The following is a 20138-nucleotide window of genomic DNA, read 5'->3' as shown; positions in this document are numbered from 1 at the left end:
TCAGTTTGCAAAATAAAAAGAAATTTTATAAGCTTGCAATTAAAAAAGTCAACATATCGCTAGATGTTTACACCTGTTAATGATAATATTTAATAAATTAAAAGTAAAAATATAATTACAATAAATATAGTAAGTACAATATTTTGATTCATGGAAAAAAAATTCAGAATTGCAAGTACCAACTAATACTTCACAATTTTAGAAACTTAAAATATTGTATTAAAGACATATTAAAATGGGGTCCTACATAATAAGGGAAAATGATTAATGCATAATCTGGTGGATTACTACGTACTACTAATTGATTTCAGAATATTGTTTGTCTCAAGTAGAATTGTTTTTAACCGAGTTTAAAAGCTTGAAAAATAGGTCTAATTTTTAAGACATACTCTAAATTTACTACCCATTAGTTTTAGGATTGAGCACATCTAAATTATGTATTTCTATGGTTTATATTTACTGAGATTTTCGGTTACTATAGAGGTTGTGGGCTTTCATTCTTATTCTTGTAATATGAGTTCGATTATTATCACCTATAAAAATGGTTATTTCTCTTATTTCTTTAGTTGTCATGGTCATCATCCTAATGTCTTGCACAAAGTCAGGTTATGGGGGAGAGATAACAGACAAATTATTCTCCGTACTCTCTCTCTCGAGAGTGCAGGTGAAATGCGCGCAATTAAGAAAATCCCCAGGTACTGAGAGCCCTATAAAAAGAGAGATGGGTATGTAGCATCAAGATATCGTAGGAGAAATAACTTGCAAAACACACACAACAAGATAAATTAGGATAGGGCTGTTAGGAAAAAAAAAAGGTAAATAAGCACGTAGGACAGAAAGAGGTAAGTGAAAGGGGCTATCAAAAGTCTGAGACACGAATACGACGTCTCTAACTACTTTTATCACTCGTCATGTCCTCCGAGAGGTGCAGCTCACACAGATCGATTTTTTGTTCCTCCTATATTCTCATAGGTTTATCCAAACTTCTCTTATCCTCTACTATAAAGCTTTTCGCCAATCTTACGGATATATCAGCTGTCTTTCTCTACCCTTCAAATTTTTAATAAAATTAGCTTGTGCAATGCGAACCCAAATTTGTACTCAATACCTTTTTGGGAAACATTGTTAATACTTAGTAGTTAAACATTAAATTTTTGCTTTTAAAAGTAAAACCCTAAATTTTGGGGGGCATAATTGAGTGATCACTTAAAAATAATTATAAATAAAAAATTTTAAAAATAAAAATAGTACTTGTATACTATACTTTAAAGACACTTGGTCAGCAAGCATTTTCTCTGCGTTAATACTTCATAAAGTTATGTTATAAATACCAAAGCAAATTCTCCATATTTCTGCTTTTTCATTATTTTGCTACAGTTTATTTAAACAATATTTGCAGGAACTCTGGATGAAAGCAAATTCTTCTTCAATAAACCTTTTTAATTATTCACCATATAAACCCTAATCGAATTAATCTTACAACCCTCTTTTTATTTGGTGTGAAAAAAATTACCCATCAGAAAAAAACCCAACAATAAACAAAAATGGAGGAAGGTGGTAACATAGCAAACAATGTAGCTAGAGCCATAACTGCTGCCCTTGATTGGAGTTCTTCCCCTGATTCTCGTCAGGCTGCTTTTTCCTTCTTAGAATCTGTATTTTTCTATCTTTTCCTCTATTCTTTGCTTTTTGTGTAATCAAGTTTGATTCTTTATGCATTAATTTCACTTTTTCTTTGTGGTTGTTGATTCTACTTGATTTTTTGTTTTGTTTTTTAATTAGAACAATTGATCATGGTTTAAAAGATGATTATTTAGTGCATTAACTGTTATTCTTGATATTTAATAGGGAAAGTTGTAATTTTTTGGGCCTGAAAATGATGAAAAGGGGTTATTTGATTGAATTAATTGAAACCCCCTTGTGCATTTTATGGGTTTGCAATGAAATTGGAAATTTTTGTAATTAATTGATTTGTTTTATTGTTCTTGAGTTTGTTTTTTGGGATGAATGTTAAGAAAATTCTGTTTGGAGAAATCTGAGGTTATAGTCATTTTTACTCGATTGTTTGCTTAGTTGGAGTTAATATGGATTCACTATGTTAAAAATGTGTTATGTGTATTAATTTCTATATTTGTGTATTTCTAAAATACAGTATAGAGAAACCCAAAGTCCAAATTTTGGAAACTTTACCATCAACAAAGTAGTACATTGGAATTTGGAAATGATAAACATAGCCCTAAGAAATACTTTAAGGAGTGAAAAAAGAATTATGTTAACATTAATCACTCCGTTCGATGCGTGATTTGGTGATAAAGTTCCAACAATGATATTTTAGTCAATATAATTGATGCTTAAATATATTGTTAGGGCTATATATGTCATTACCCTGTTTAAATTTTCATCATAATCAAATTATTGTCTTAGCTCCTAGTTTTCATGACAAAGAATATACAATTTAGATTTTCGGATTTTTTGTATTTTGATCGTATGACAAAGATATCAGTGATGTGTTCTGAGGAAGAGCCGTGGCTCAAGTGGACCACGTCCCGAATTCTGGACTTTGTCCCGGTATTGATGATCAATTGATCACCTTAGCAGATTTCCCTTCTCCAGCTTGCCCTTGAGATTAGATATTAGTGGGACCCACATTGTCTACTTGACTACCCGCATTGTCCCCGTGTAGAGGTTTATGTTTTTTACTTATTTTGCATGAGAAGGTGTGTGGAGGTATACATTTGAAACTTATATAATGTTTTATTGCATGTACAGCTAAGAGATATTAGGTGTATCTTGCACCTGTGATTTAGACTATCAATTTGATCAATTGGACGTATCAATTACTTGTGTTTGTTAGCTTTCCCGAATGTTTGGACTTTAAAATACGAAGAGCTATGTGCATCTGTTCATGGCTGTGTGAAATTGCAGGATTTTGATATTAAAGAACGAAATCAATAAAGATCTTGTGAAGTAGACGTAAATTTTTCAGATTTAAAACTTTTGAAGTTTAATAAAACTTCAAGCTGCACTTGTTGTCCAGAGTAATATAATTTCATCAGGCATTTCATAGCATAGTGTGAAAAATGCGACGGTGATGTAGTAACAGGAGTGATGCGATTATCATAACTAAATATCAGCCAAAAACACGAGATATCACTCAAAACTGAAGAAATTAATAATGCGGAATAATAAAGTAGAGATTAGGGTTTTGGGTTTTGAATACTTTGTTTGTATTTGAATAATGAAAAAGACAATAGCCCCTATTTATACAAGAATGACAAAACTGGTCCAGGAAACTAAATAAAAGAAAATAATCACATAATAATATTATTTCCTAAATATTTACTTTCCTACACTCCCCCTCAAGTTAGGTCTTCGGGTCACCAATACCTAACTTGCACAATGTTTGGTCAAAGGCTTCTGAAATAATAGCCTTCGTAAGAATATCTGCCAGCTGATCTTTTGATCTTACAAAGGGAAGGCTTATAATTTTCTTCTCAAGTTTCTCCTTCATGAAATGTCTGTCAATCTCAACATGCTTGTTGCGATCATGTTGAACTGGGTTTTCAGAGATACTGATTGCTGCTTTATTATCACAAAACAATTTGCACGCTTTCTTCTGTGGGAAACCTAGTTCACTTAGGAGCTTCTTTAACCATATGACTTCAGTTACTCCTTTTGCAATACCACGAAACTCAGCTTCTGCACTTGACAAAGCAATGACTTTTTGTTTCTTAATTTTCCATGTAACAAGATTTCCCCCAACCAATGTAAAGTACCCAAAAGTGAATCTCCTATCATCTCGATCACCAGGCCAATCTGCACCAGTATAGGCTAGAAGGTCTAAGTGATCATTGTTCCTGAATAAAATGCCTCTGCTACTTGTACCCTTTAGGTACCGTAGGATCCTCATGATTGCTGCCATATGTTGTATCTGTGGTTGATGCATAAACCTGCTCACTACTCCAACTGCATATGCAATATCTGGTCATGTGTGAGAGAGATAGATGTGTTTCCCTACCATTCTTTGATACTACCCTCTGTCTGCCAACTTTTCTCCTTTGATCATCTGAAGGCCATGATTGGCGATAATAGGTGTCTCTGCAGGTTTACAATCAAGCATTCTTGTTTCAGCTAGCAAGTCAGGTATATACTTCCGTTGGCTAATGAAGATACCTCCTCTTGATCTCAATACTTCAATACCAAGAAAATATTTCAGTTGTCCTAAGTGTTTCATTTCAAATTCTCGAGATAGCTGCTCCTTGAGGGCACATATTTCCTCTTCATCATCATCGGTAATGATCATATCATCCACATAGATAATTAGGCACGTGATACGATCATTCTGTCTCTTAAGGAATAAAGTATGGTCAGAGTTGCATTGTTCATAACCAAACTTTGCCATAGCTGCAGTGAATCTCCCAAAGCATGCCCTTGGAGATTGTTTTAGTCCATACAAAGCTTTGTTCAGTTTATACCCTTCTCCTGGAGTAAAGTCACTAGAAAAACCTGGGGGAGCTTTCATATACACCTCTTCTTTCTATGTAGAAAAGTGTTTTTCACATCAAACTAGTGTAGTGCCCAATCTTTGTTTGCAGCTATTGAGAATAGGACTGGGATTGTGTCGATTTTAGCCACCGGTGATAAAGTTTCAGAATATTCCACCCCATAGGTCTGAGTATACCCTTGTGCTACCAGTCTTGCTTTATACTGTTCAATAGTACCATCAATCAAATATTTGATTTTGTATACCCATCTGCATCCGACTGTCTTCTTTCCTCTTGGCAACTCACACTTTTCCTATGTTTCATTTTTGTTAAGAGAAAAACTTTCTTCTTCCATTGCCCTTTTCCACTTCGGATCCCGGAGAGCTTCTTCAGTCGTTTTTGGAAGAACATTATAATATAGGGAGATGTTGAAGGCTATTGTTGTCTGAGATAAATTGCCATCATTTCCTCGGTTAGTGGGATACCGAGAGTGTTGAGACTCAAATTCCGGATCATATCTCTTAGGAGGGACTCCTCTTGTGCTTCTGGGAGGTAACTCATATCTGCTGGGAATATCAACACTAGGTGCATCATCATTAGATGTATCAATTATTGGTTCGGGTGTTACCTCTTGTTCAGTTGGATGCTCATCAGAAGGGACTGGAATGAACTGAAGAGGAGATACTATGGCTTCAGAAACAATATCGGTAGTCTCACCTACCTGCTCTTTTGGGTCCTGATCAATCATCACCGGGTATATTAGCCAGCTTAGGTCATCATTAACTGTCTCCCCCTGAGGACTAGGCTGGGTATAATAGTAGGATTGTTCAAAGAAATCACAATCCATTGTGGTATACATTCGATTTTGTAGAGGGTCAAAACATCTATATCCCTTTTAATTTATCCCATAGCCAAGAAAAACACACTTAATTGCCCGAAGTTCAAGTTTGGTTCTAGTTTGTTTAGGAAGATGAACATAAAAAACACACCCAAAGATACGAGGTGGTAAGGAACGAGAAGAGGAAAGAGAGACAAAAGATCCCAAGGTTTCAAGGGGAGTTTTTTATTGTAGTGGTTTTGAAGGAAGACGGTTGGTGAGATAAGTAGCTGTAGCAATTGCTTCAAGCCAAAAAGAATTGGGACATGAGACTCTATCAAAAGAGCTCGGGTGATTTGAAGTAAGGTCTGTTTTTTGCATTCAGCAACCCCGTTTTGTTGTGGTGTGTCAGGGCAAGAAGTTTGGTGAAGCATTCCATGGTCTCAAAGAAATTGTTTTATGGCCGAGTTAATGTATTCACCCCCATTATCAGAACGTATTATTTGTGGTTTAGCATGAAATTGAGTATGAAGCATATTATAAAAGGCGACAAAACTGAAAAAACTTCAAATTTGTGTTTCAAAAAATATACCAAACTCATACGAGTATAATCATCCACAAATAAAACATAATAAGAGAAATTATGAGTTGCAGAATTAGGAGCAAGTCCCCACACATCAGAATGTATCGAAGAAAATAGATTAGGTGAACGAGAAAGACTAGGCAAAGATGAGTGTTTATGGCTTTTCGCCAAGACACAAGATTCATAATCTAAGGACATAACAGTGTTTTTAAGGGAAGGGAATAATTATTTTAAGTAAGGTAGAGAAGGATGACCTAAGCGATAATGCCACGTCTAGAGTTGATGAGCAGGGGACTCACGAGTAAGCATAGCTTGACTTTGTAGAGCCGTCTCATCCATATAGTACAAACCTCCTCGTTCAGTACCACGTCTAATGATTTTCCCAGTTTGAGCATCCTGCACAATACAACTATCAGAAGTCAATAAAACAGTACAATTAAGTTGTTTAGTCAATTGACTAACAGATAACAACTTATGGGATAGACTGGGAATTAAAAGACAGTTTTTTAAGTGAATCAAGGGAGAAATATCAACAGTCCCGGCCTGAGTAACACCAACATATTCTCCATTGGCCGTTTGAATATGAGTCTGGTTTGTAGGAGTGGGAGAAATAATATCGGAAAGATCATAGGTCATGGTATCTGTTGCCCCGCAATCGAAAATCCAAGGAAAATGAGTTTGTCTCACTTTTTCATTTGATTGAGAAAAAAATGAGATTGCCTCCCTTTTTTCTCTTTTTCCTTTCTTTTTCTCCTACGGTGGACACCACACAACAACTACCCTCTCACTTTTCTTTTTCAATTTTACCCTTTTTTCTTTCTCCTTTTTTTCTTTTGGATGACACCTCACAACCCCCTTCCACTTTTCCTTCTTTTTCGGCTGACATACCAACATTATTACCATGATTTCTTCTCTCGCTTTCAAACTTCATTCTTTCTTCATTATCAAATAAAATTTGACCAGTGGTTTTCTAATCCTTTGAGAGCAATTTGCCTCCATAGCCAAATGTTTTTCCGGTTGAATTTGGCCATTGTTTTTCTGATTTTTTAATCCCAATTACCCCTCCCATAGCTGACCATATTTTTGGGTAAGGGTGAGGACTGTTATCTTTTCGTGGGAAAGTTAATGAACTGGACCGGAGCAAGAAGAAAAAAGATGGTTCTTGCCTCTTTTTATGTTGAGATCTGGGTTTGGTGTTGGAATATTTGTGAAGCTGGGTGAATTGCCCAACGCTGGTGACGGGGCTGTGTGCCTGAAAAACTAATTCGAGATCGAACTTTTCTGCCGCGGAACTCATGGTTTATGTTTGTTTCGGTTCTTGAAGTAATTTTTTTAAAAAATTCTGATTCTCCAATGAGGGTCTGGTTAAAGGTCGCTGTAAAACACCATCGGCTCTAATACCATGAAGAAATTGATAAAGTAGAGATTAGGGTTTTAGATTTTGAATACTTGGTTTGTATTGAATAATGAAAAAGACAATAGCCCCTATTTATACAAGAATGACAAAACTAATCTAGGAAACTAAATAAAAGAAAATAATCACATAATAATATTATTTCCTAAATATTTACTTTCCTACAAAAACGGCCCAAAATGTGGTTTTTTACACCTTTCCGATATGAGAAATATTGGTTTCGGAAAACCTTTACAATGTGGCCTTCTTTTTGCACTATGCTTCTCATTAAATTTCTAAACCACTTTATTTCTCATTTCCTCGTTTCCTTGGATTAAATTTCTTCTAGTTTGGGATCTTCATTCTTCATATACTCATTTTACTCATTTCACATGGATAAATCTGATTTTCTTTTTGTAGCACTTTTAGTGTGTGCTTTTTGCTATTTTCCCTTGATCTTTTTCTTGGTTTTTGTACTCGTAATGAAATGGTTCAACTTTTGCAGTTTAAAGCAGGGGATGTGCGTGTTTTGGCTAGTACGTCCTTCATGTTGGTTAAGAAGGAGTGGGCTTCAGAAATACGACTTCAAGCATTCAAAATGCTTCAGGTTATTATTTGATTTTCCCCCTTATTTGTTATTTACTTTTTTCCAACTATATCTGGCGGACTGCGGTTTTTTCAACAATGCTGACATAGTTTGGAATCCATTAAAACATTTCTTACAATCCTCAAATGAGTAATATAATGACATTGATCGTCAATCAATACACAACAAAAAGTTTGTCATTCAATTCAAACTTGTTTGTTCATTTTGAATTCATTTGTTATAATTATTTGTATTGATCAACTGTTTATCCAACCTTATTCTATCTAATCAAGTCTAAGATGATATATAGCTTCGAACTTCAAACATTTTTCTCAGATTACATTTTGTTCATATCATAGCCTTCATCCTGACCATGCTGATAATCAGAAATATATACTAAATGTCTGAGAATAATGTGATTTTTTCCATACCTTCTCAGTAAAGCTATTAGAGGTTGTGGCATCCATTGATTCTGTTGATACAAAGATATGTAACACTGATCTAATGGCTTAAAACTAAACATGTATTTTGGTACTCATTCTGTAGCTAAGCAGCTTCCACATTTGTTTATTCAGTGAGGGATTTTTCACCTTTCATTAGATATATAATTTTTTTTTTTGAAGAAGGTTCCAACTTTCAATATGTATGCCAACTTGAAAAGATTTTCCTCCCACTTTATCTGTAGCATCTGGTGAGGCTGCGCTGGGAAGAATTAAATTCAATAGAACGGCAAAATTTTGCGAGCATAGCTATTGACTTGATGTCTCAGGCTGCGGATCCAGGGGAGCAGTGGGCTTTGAAAAGTCAAACAGCTTGTCTTGTCGCAGAGGTTTTACGCGGGCTTCTTTTTGTTTCTGTTCAGTGAAGTCTGCCCCTTTTTCAAATTAACTAACCTATTTCTAATTTCTGTTTACAGATAGTAAGGAGAGAAGGCCCAAATCTTTGGCAGGAGCTGCTCCCTTCGGTTGTAGCCCTCTCTAACAATGGCCCTTCTCAAGTAATTGTCCTGTTTTGCAATTCTGTTGCCATTTTTTTCTGGGTTTATTTGTTTACAATGATTATAATGTGCGCTTGAATAATTAGTTTCTAAATGTATATTTTAGGCAGAATTGGTCTCAATGATGTTGAGGTGGCTTCCTGAAGATATTACTGTTCATAATGAAGATTTAGAAGGTAATAATGAAGAAACTCAGTTGTGTCCCATTCAATTGCTTGCATTTCATCTTCCTCGTGTTGAAAATTTTTACTTTTTGAATGTTACTGGAAGAACATAATTGTAGCTTAATCTGAAACATTTTTGGGGCACTTTGTCTTCTCACATATTGGAGTATCTACACAATGAAATTTAGCTTGTGCCTTACCTTTTTTCGTTTGTTCTGCGGGGAAAAACAGGCGAAAGGCGCAGGCAACTGTTACGTGGACTGACTGAATCTCTGCCCGAAATTTTGCCTTTGTTGTACTCTGTAAGTTCACTAAAAACAGATATGTTAGGTTAAAAGTTTATTGTTTGCGCTATTGTTATGCCTGCCTCATCTTTTAAGACCTGTGCAGTTGTTGGAGAGGCACTTCGGGGCTGCAGTAAACGAGGCTAACCAGCAGCATCTAGACATTGCAAAACTTCATGCAGCCACTGTAACTGCAACCTTGAATGCAATAAATGCTTATGCTGAGTGGGCTCCTTTGCCTGATCTTGCCAAATATGGCATAATATATGGGTAAATTGATTGATATATAGTTCTTCCTGATGTTATGTGGGCCGAGATTGAGGCGTATTCTCATTCTCCACCCAAACTGTGTACTGCAGATGTGGCTGCTTGCTTACTTCTCCAGATTTTCGTCTTCATGCTTGCGAGTTCTTCAAACTTGTCTGTGCAAGGTATGCCGTGACTAGCGAGTATTGGGATTTTTTCTAGTTTATTTTAGGGATAGACTCATAGACCGCAGACTATGTTACCATGGGGGTGTTGTACAAACAGTTCTGTGTTAATAAGCTTGTTGAATCACAGGAAAAGACCTGCTGATGCAACACCGGATTTCGATTCTGCAATGGGCAACATATTTGAGATCATGATGAATTCTTCTAGAGACTTCCTTCACAAATCAAGTGTGAATAGTGGCTCCACTGATGACCGTGAATTCGAGTTTGCAGAGTTGATATGCGAGTGCATGGTTTCTCTGGGTTCCACAAATCTGATGTGCATCACTAGTAATACGAGCAACCTTTCTTATTACCTTCAACAGGTGAATTTTTTTGTCCTTGAATATTATCCTTCTGATGCTGTTGAAGCATGTAAATAATATAGTAAAATTAGTATGCTATTAAAATGTTAATTGAAGGAAAAATTCAATGTGGTTTGAGGTCATGCATGAAAATTTAGAGGTTGACATGGGTTTTGGACTCATTTTTCTGCACCCATATTCGACCCTATCTTAAGCATTTGGTTCCAAGCTTTTTTGGATCCTATGGATCCAAGCTCATCTTCCTAGGCCCCTTCAACTTTTGGTGCCGCTTGTGATTAGCCCGATCCTGTAGTACTGCAGTGTTGTAGATATTTTCTGACTCCTTGACCTAGTATCTTAGATATACTGGCTTTTTACTGAGTATAGTATGGTTATCCTTTGGGATGCAAATGTACTTTCTCAGCCAACAGTGAAATATGAGAAAGTATGTTTTATGATACTAAAAATGTCCTCGAACTGCACTTTTGAATTTTTTTTCTGTGAAGTGCTTTCTTTCAGTAGTTAAAGGCAAGTTTTATCGAACGACCAACCGACGCTACTATACGGATCAGAATGTTAGACTTTTAAAAATGATCATAGTAGAAAGATGGGAGTAACGGAAATGCAAATGCCACCGTGGATGAGTGGACATACCTTGAGGGATAGAATTCGAAACAAAAATATAAGAAAGGATTTAGGAGTTGCTAATATTGAGGAAAAGATGACAGAAAATTGTTTAAGATAGGTTGGCATGCTTAAAAGGAGGGTGAGTAAGACCAAAGATGGTTTGGAGGACATGAGTGGCAATAGACCATCTTATCTATCTATAGTGCCATAAACTCATTACTGCTATATTTTGAAAGTTTTTAGATCTATGGATCAATTTGTTGAAAAGTGGCAGTGAGCTTAATCTTGATGGGCTCAATTTTATTTAACTAGTTCCTTAATTTTTGAATCCTTGTATTGCTATTTGTTTGGAGTGACTGTAGGGCTCTTTATTTGGAGTTTTGACCCTGCTTTTAAAGATTTAAGAATCTTGCTTGATATTTTGATGCGTATAGCCCCCCTCTCCGAATAATATTCTGATTTTTGCTAGCATCTTGTTCCTTTTCTGTCGCTTGATATTCAGTAGGAGCTAGCTGGTTGGATTCGATATATCATTCGGTTATTTGGTTTTTTGTATTATATATGTATCTGGACTTTGGAGAATAGAGCTAGCATATGATCTTAAGAAACGAGGTTTTGGGTAGATTTTCAACTGTGCTTTGGAATTTCACTGTTTTTCTTATGATTTTATTCAAATCAACTAAAAAGGTTCTTCAGAAAACAAGTTGGGTTTTATCACTTAATACTCTCCTGGCTAATCCCTGGAAATTTTGATTTAATTCTATGTCATTTTGGCTCATCAGTCGTCAATAGTATAAGCTATTTTGACCTTTTTAATTCTTTGCAGATGCTGGGGTACTTCCAACATTTTAAGTTGGCTCTTCATTGTCAGTCACTGTCTTTCTGGCTGGTGAGCTCGAACTTGGCTTCATTTAAGTTCCAATTTAGATTATCATTCACCAATAACCACTAACTCATGGATGTGATATGCTAGGCTTTAATGAGAGATTTACTATCAAAGCCAAAAGCTCATGCAACTGGAGATGGTGCTGTGAAAAATTCTGCTGGCTCTGGACAGACTGATAATGAGAAGATGATTTTAAATCTGATAAATGATGACTATTGTGGTGCATTTCTAGAAACGTCTTTTCCGCGTCTCCTTAAAAAAGAAAAAATTCTTCCTGAGACAGCACTTTCTTTTGGGCCTTTGGAATTGTGGAGTGATGATTTTGAGGGCAAAGGAGAATTCAGTCAATATCGTTCTAAGCTGGTGTGTATATGTAGCTTCATGTTTAAAAATTATGTTTTTTCGGAGATACACTCCTGTTCTATTACCATGTTAAGTACAAGTGTTTACTAGTATATGGTTTTTCTATTAAATGTGTCAATGGTATAGAAGTATGTGATGACAGTACAAAGAAATTTTGAATTGCATTTCGTTGTTACTTTATGGTATGTATGCTAGAAAATTGACAGTACAAAGAATTTTCCCTGTTGACACGTTACCTTTTGTGCGGGATACTGGGTTGCTGATTATGACTATGACTATGACACGTTACTTTTTGCTGGGAGTAAAGCTTTGGCATTTTGGTTGTTCTAACATCTTTTCTTTAAATAGATGGAGCTTGTTCGATTTATTTCAAACCACAAACCTATTATTGCTGCTACACGGGTGTGTGAAAGAACAATTATGATCATTAAGAGCCTAGAATCATCTTCAGTGCCAACACAGGTAGCGTTATGTGTTATATGTGGAGCTTCAAACCTTTTTTTTGTTTCACTTGTAGATTGTGTCCTTAACTGACATTTTTATTTCAGGATTTAACTATACTAGAGAGCATGCAACTTGCCCTTGAAAATATTGTTGTTGCAGTTTTTGATGGTTCAGAAGAAATTTTCACGGGTAGCTCAGAAACTCAGCTTGCATTGTGTAGGATTTTTGAAGGTTGTACTTCGTCTTCTGAAATCTTTTACATTTCGTGTGCTTTTACCTTGCATATTTTTCTAATACGCTCAATTCTTTTAAATGGAAGGTCTCCTGCAGCAGTTACTTACCTTACAATGGAGCGAACCCGTGCTTGTGGAAGTCCTTGGCCACTATCTATATTCATTTGGTCCTTTCCTGAAATTCTTCCCGGATGCAGTTGGCATGGTTGTCAATAAGCTTTTTGAGCTGTTGACCTCCCTTCCCGTCATTGTTAAGGTATTTTCTTAAGCTTCCGTTGCCGACTATTTTCTTTGAATCATTACATGTGTAAAATTTTATTGGGTGTATTTTTAAATATTGCTCACCTGACAGGATCCTTCAACGAACAGTGCCCGACACGCCAGGCTGCAGATTTGCACTTCTTTCATTAGGATTGCCAAAGTTGCTGATAAAAGCCTACTGCCTCACATGAAGGTGATTTCCAATGAACCCTGTTTCTCTTTTTACGAACTAGTGAAAGGAGAAAGAAAAGGATAACTGTGCTGGATATGCAAGTTTTTCCCACAAATTGTTAGTTTACTTACTATAAATTCTGAATTCTGATCCTTCGCCTCCACTCCATCCCCTTGTCTAGCAGTTTTAGTAGCTCCAGAATCCAGAGAACCTACTGCACTATTTGATTTTAGGGGACCCACAACTTTGACAAATTGTGCTAGTCTACAATAAAAATTGATTCTGTTTCAACTTACATCTTGAACATGCTGGGTTTTGATGAGTGGATCTCTTAAAAGACCCTAATACTTGATTTATTTCGGGTTTTTTTAGCTTGGGAATGAGTTTTCTGCCTTAAATAAATGTTATACTCATGTACTTGCATCATTTGCAACTTCGAAATTCATCGGATTTTGTAGTTTCTTTCTTCATATTGATGTTTACGTTGTAATGTGACTTGCTTCTTAAACCATTTCCTTTCCAGTCTTTTCTCGAGTGTGTTGGGGTTTAATGTGTCACAAAAACTGCTAAATGTTTTCATCTATAGACCTAGGGATTCTCTTCAATAGAAGCCTAATAAGTATTATGAATTACCCTGTAGCTATTAATCAAACTCCTCATTTTGCTTCACGTACCCGTGTCCAATCCTTGATGCTCGGAAATTGGCATGGCACTTAGACACTTCATTTTAGGCGGAAAATTGAATATTTAGACGTATTCGACACTTAAACACGTACAAGTATCCGACATTAGTAGCCGAGTCCAAGTAACATAGGCCATAGCCCCGTAGATGTGCTTATATAAGATTTCTGTCACTAAGGAATTGCTGCCTTACAGGGGATAGCAGATATGATGGCAAAGCTACAAAACGAGGGTCATTTACTTCGTGGAGAGCATAATCTCATTGGAGAAGCATTCCTTATTATGGCTTCTGCTGCCGGGTGATTTCTCATCTTCATTCACATTCACTTTTTGCTTTTGCGGTGTGATTATATGTATTGATGAGAAAACTATTTTATGCTGCAGTGTTCAACAGCAGCAAGAAGTTTTAGCCTGGTTGCTTGAACCTCTGAGTAGACAGTGGATCCAGCAGGACTGGCAAAATTCGTATCTGTCTGAACCATTAGGTCTTGTTAACCTGTGTGCTAATACACCACTAATGTGGTCCATTTTTCATACCGTGACTTTCTTTGAGAGGGCACTGAAGAGATCTAGAATCCGGAAGAATAATTTGCCGACTATCACAAATGAAGCACCAGTGCAACCAATGGCTCCTCATTTATCTTGGATGTTGCCACCCCTTCTAAAAGTATGATTCCCGTCTTTATTGAGTTTAAGTAGCTCTCTGTTACCTAAATTTTTACAGGTTTAGTGGTGGCGTCTTTTAAAGATTACTTTCTCGTTAATAAAATCATTGCGATGTTTGGTAAATGACCGATAGGCTGTATTGGTAGGTCATTTTAGTAGTTGATTTGACCTAGTTATCACATTAAAAAATTTAACTAACTCTTTTCATAGTACATAAAAGTGTTTTCTAAAACTTAACTGAAAGCTCATATGCACTTACTGCTTTTTTGCACTTACCAAACACCCTAATATGCTATTTTGGTGTTTCCTGCATTGATTGTTGCGTTTTTGAATATATTAGCCGCCTAGTCGAGTAGTTGTCAATTATTGTAAAAAGCGGAAATTGACATAATTGGATTAGTGTTCTATTTAGGAAAATAATACTTATCTTCTGAGTAGGAGTATTATATATGCATTTTGATTATAAAGATTTTGTCAATCTCAATTAGGGATGGGCATGGGTGTTGGACCCTAAAGGTCCAGACCCGACCCGACCCTAATTTAAGGGTCTAGATCCATCTAAATTTTGATCCTATGGGTTCGGGTCAGATTTGGGGTCCATCTGGAACCGGGTTTAGGCCCACACGTTTGAGACTCAAATCCGACCTAGATCCAACCCAGGGACCCATTTACATCTTTTTTTCAAGATTATAAAGATTTGGTCTTTTGATAATACTTTCACTTGTTGTCTTGCTGCAGCTTCTCCGTTCTATCCATTCACTTTGGTCTCCCACCGTGATCCAATCTTTGCCTGGGGAAGTAAAAGCTGCACTTATAATCAGTGATGTAGAGCGAACAAGTCTTCTTGGAGAAGTGAACACAAAAGCGCCAAAAGGTCCACTGGGCTTTGCTGATGGATCGTTGACTGATATGAGCAGGGAAGCCTATGGAGAGCCAAACGAAAAAGACATACGAAATTGGTTAAGAGGTATCAGAGACAGTGGGTATGTATGCCTTGATATAATATTTCCTTCTATTTTATCATTACGTCTTTCAAGAATTGTGTTTTTGACTACCTCAACAGTTAATTCAGTGTCGTCCAAATATTTCCTTTTATTTTTTTTATCATTACATTACGTGTTTTTTTGGAAAAGCTGATCATTCTTCCGTATTTGAGGAAATTTTCACACTTCCTGAAATGGATGAGTTAATTCCACTTAATGTTGACCATACCACACAAGGGCGGAGCAAAGATTTTGGAGGCCCTATTTATTTTTGCGATTTTTTTTTAAATGGGGCCCTTCATTTATATTAAAAGATAAAAAAAATTCCACTTCAAGAAAAATAATTTAAGACAATATATTGTAAAATTATATTACTTCAAGTATAGAAAAAATTTTCAAACAAATCACTTAAAAGTGCTACTCAAAACCGGGCATGAATAGCACCATTTAATTTTTGAGGCCTCTTATTTCGGGGGGCCCTAGGCAGTCGGCTACCTGGGATGCCCCAAGAACCGCCCATGATACCACACAATAGCTATACCCAATATCATCAAGCTAGACTTTGACCAAGAGCTTCTTTTTATTTATTTATTTATGATTTATGATGGGGTCAAAGATTTATAATTATTTGGTTTTGGATTACAATGGATTATAGTGAAACAGGCCATCAAATTATGTGCATTTTTTATTTATGTGAAGTTGCATACAACTTAGTTTTCACAAGGATAAATTTGCGTACATCCAACCTCGAAATCCCACCTAAGTGGGAGCCTCGGTGGGAGCTACTTATTGACATTGGGGTAATAAGCAATTGTATTTTTATGGGTGTGGTAAAGAAGCCCAGATGGAAGCCACTTGATAAGATTAGGGTAATAAATTGTTGTATTTTGTTTTTCTTTATTGGGTGGGGTTGGCGGGGAAGGGATAGGGATAGGTGAGTGTTGTGCTTGGGAAAACGTTATTTGTATGCAACCATAACCTATACAACTGTTGTATAGCGTTTTTAGCTTTATCTCCAAAAATAGGATAGCTTTGTTTCCCAAAAACCTTATATCCCTGTAGAAACTTGTTAGGCATTAATCATAATTGTAGGGCTACTATGCACCATCTCTTTTTTAAAGGAAGTCCGTATAAGCATCTCTTGACAATGAACTATATTATGTCTTCGAAATGTCACAAGCATGATGGGTACACCCTACACCGTACCCATATACCCACTCTATATTTTGTTTATAGTTGTCATTTTTCACTTGCATACCTTTATCTTCTTTTATACTAATCCTAACATTTAACCCCGTTGTTTTAGGTATGATGTGCTGGGATTGTCAACAACTATAGGGGATGCTTTTTTCCAATGCTTGGATATTGATTCAGTGGCTCTGGCTCTGATGGAGAATCTGCTGTCAATGGAATACCGGCATTTGAGGCAGCTAATTCATTTGGTGATAATCCCATTGGTCAAGTCTTGCCCTCCAAATTTATGGGGAACATGGCTGGAGAAGCTTTTGCATCCATTGCTTCTTCGTACTTATCAAGCACTGAACTCCTCATGGTCAAGTCTTTTAAATGAAGGCAGCGCAAAGATTCCCGATGTTTGCAACATAGCTGGAGGATCAGATTTGAAAGTAGAAGTCATGGAGGAGAAGCTACTTCGTGATTTGACTCGTGAAGTATGTGGTTTATTGTCAGCATTGGCTTCCCCTGGGCTCAATACTGGCTTGCCCATTTTGGAGCACTCAGGTCACGTTACTCGCATCGATGCTTCTTCTTTGAAGGACTTGGATGTATTTGCCTCCACTTCTGCCGTTGGGTATGTTTCTTTTCTTTACAAATAAATATAAAATATTTTGAAATTATTTTGAGCTTGTTTTCGGATCAATACTGTTAGAGTATATAACATATCCCAACCATCAGCATAAGCTTTTGGTTGCGTCGGTTCCTTGACATGGTATCAGTAGCCAGCATGACAAGAGGTCACGAGTTCGAATCTCAACCATCCCTCATTCATAGTGGAATATTTTAGCGCCAGGTATGAGGAGGGTTTGTGTTGCATCCACACATGTAGTCCAAAGGGCTCTAGTGTGAGGGGGCGTGTTAGAGTATATAACGTATCCTGGGGCTTCAAGGCCCTCAATCATCAGCTTAAACTTTTGGTTGAATTGATTCCCTGACAAATACTTCTTGGAAGAACTTTTGGGCATTTATAAATTGGAAAGCTAAAAACAATTTTCTCTTCCATTTCCGCAGTCCAAATCTTTCAGCTTCAGACATTGTTTCATTTTTCTTTACCTGTTTAAATCTGCAGTTTTCTATTGAAGCATAAACACCTAGCTGTTCCGGCGCTGCAGATTTGTCTCGGGGCTTTTCAATGGATAGATAGTGAGGCTATGACAAAAGTTTGTTCCTTTTGCGGCGTTATTGTTCTTTTAGCTATTTTGACAAATAATGTCGAACTTCGAGAATTTGTCTCCAAAGACTTGTTCTATGCAGCTATCCAAGGTTTGGCCCTCGAATCAAATGCTTTTGTGGGCTCAGATTTGGTTAATCTATGTCGTGAAATATTTATTTATCTTGCGGATAGAGACCCTGCACCTAGGCAGGTGAGTTGAGCCTTGATACATATGCTTTATTCATGAAATTAATTTGCGTACACATGCTTTTTTCCAACCAACATACTTCTACGTTTAATGGATTTATTTTCATGCTTCAGATTTTGTCAAAGCTTCCTTGCATTACCGCACAGCATTTAGCGGCTTTTGAGGAGTCTTTGGCTAAGACCGCAAGTCCCAAGGAACAAAAACAGCTTATGAGAAGTTTTCTTTTATCGGGAACTGGAAACAAATTGAAAGCACTTATCGCTCAAAAGAGCGTCAATATAATAACAAATGTCTCAGGTAATTATGTGCCTTCCATTCCGTCCATTTACCTTGCACCCTCCCAAGGGAAAGAAAATTTAAAACGATCTAATTTCTCATGTTTCTTATGCCCTCCTTTACCTTGTATTTTTGCTTACGGAAAAATTTAAGATTAGATCAAATTTTGTGCTTTCATCCCCTCCATTGTCACATGATTTGTTACTCGCCTCGCAAATCGTGAATCGGAAAAAGCGAATTATGGTCAATTTTAAGCTATTTTTGAACCATTTTGAGCGAATTGCGTATTCAAAAGGCGAATTAATTAGTGAATTATGTTTAACTGATCCTCTCTTTAATTTGTATTTATGATGTTTGGATGCAAGGAAACGGAAGGGAAAAAGGGGAGGGGAGCGGAGGGATGACATATCCTTCACGTGGATAGAAAAAGGAGAGGTAAGGAATTGAAGGGAAGGGGCGTAATGTTATACTTGCCCTAGGTGAAAATTCACGAAACATCCCTTAGTCATGTGCATTGAAATTTGAACGCAAACATGACGTTAGGATCATTGAGTTGCTCCACATTATTTTTGAAACCTATTCAAACGTGAGAGGAGTTATTTGTCGTTGATACAATGAATCGAATATTTAGAAACTTTGAAAGATTGGAAAATTACAAATCAAGATGATGGTTTTTTGCAAGTAATAAAGAAAGGTGTATGGATTCATTCTTCTTTCTCCACTACCAATAGGATCCCATGACGATTTCAATAACTTGACCTAGATAGGGATGTAAACGAACCTGATAGGGGAATGCTTCACCCTGGCCCACCTTTTGTTCTTATGTTCATCTCAGTGTCACGTGCTTTCACTAATCTCCTTGCGAATCGTTATCATAAAAAGCGAATTATGGGTTACTCTTCTACAATTTTGAGCGAATCGTGAATTCGAAAAGTAAGTTAGCTGTCGAATTATGTTGCACTAGTCCATCCATTACCAATCTTCCATTTATCTGACTATCCACCGGTCGGCGTTCATGGGTCGCTTACGGTGGCAATAAACAAACATGCACTCGCCGAATTTTGTGGAAAATGATTCGAAAAACATGCCAACAAGATATGTGTTGAACGTACATCGTTTTTTGTGTGCTCGAATGCTATTAGTGACATTATCATGCATTCTCTGCTGACGGGATTTTTTGTTACATACTTTTCAGCAAGGTCTCGGAATCCCAGTACCGGTTTAGATACCAGAAATGAAGGGGAGTCGATAGGACTTGCAGCAATCATCTAACAGGTAGATATAGTTTTGTTATCCCTGTACAGAGGACTTTCACCAGTTCAATTAGGAATTACAGATACAGTATAGAGAAGACAAATTGGTTCCGTTAAGCGAAGTTGAAATCTAATGGAAAATACCGTTGTAGGATCAGATCAATTGTGAATTCTTGTGATGTGTAACGCTGCTCGCGTTTTTCGTATATGGTCGTCTTATTGACCAGAAATGGTCATTTTAACTCTCCTCGCACCATAAAATTGTTGTATTTTGTAACTTGGGCGGTTGGCGCTCGATGCTCGTCACATATATAAATTTCTGAGTTTGAGTCCAGAGCTTTTCATGTTTTGTGCAGGATAAGTAAATTTTTGGTTGATGTTGTTAAGGTACATCATTTTGGTTAATTATAGTATAAATCAATTGTTTTTCGTCTATTAAAGTTTTTATTGGTCACAAAATCGGATATTTACAGGCCAATACTGTGTTTGGATGAGAATGTTTGGATGAGAGAAAATAGAGAGAAACAACCGAGAGGAAAATAGACGATAAAATTTGCTTAATTTGAATAGGGAATGAAAGGAAGAGAATTGAAGGAAAATATACTTTACATTT

At 36.6% G+C, this 20138-nt stretch overlaps 1 protein-coding gene across 1 annotated transcript; it reads left to right on the top strand.

Moving 5' to 3' along the window:
• The first annotated feature begins 1308 nt into the window (after positions 1-1308).
• On the top strand, positions 1309-20135 carry LOC130797230 (protein HASTY 1). Its single transcript, XM_057659746.1, has 22 exons — positions 1309-1655; positions 7783-7884; positions 8549-8692; positions 8780-8860; positions 8967-9036; positions 9256-9326; positions 9415-9578; positions 9668-9739; positions 9870-10104; positions 11537-11599; positions 11684-11959; positions 12308-12421; positions 12508-12634; positions 12723-12892; positions 12989-13090; positions 13946-14049; positions 14135-14417; positions 15155-15399; positions 16706-17209; positions 17705-17999; positions 18110-18293; positions 19468-20135. The coding sequence occupies exons 1-22, from the start codon at positions 1545-1547 to the stop codon at positions 19542-19544; spliced, it is 3594 nt and encodes a 1197-aa protein (XP_057515729.1). The 5' UTR covers positions 1309-1544; the 3' UTR covers positions 19545-20135.
• The last annotated feature ends 3 nt before the right edge of the window (positions 20136-20138 follow it).

Source organism: Amaranthus tricolor, chromosome 12 (genome assembly GCF_026212465.1).
Source record: "Amaranthus tricolor cultivar Red isolate AtriRed21 chromosome 12, ASM2621246v1, whole genome shotgun sequence".
NCBI classification, from domain to species: Eukaryota; Viridiplantae; Streptophyta; class Magnoliopsida; order Caryophyllales; family Amaranthaceae; genus Amaranthus; species Amaranthus tricolor.
This window is presented reverse-complemented; position numbering and strand designations above follow the sequence as displayed.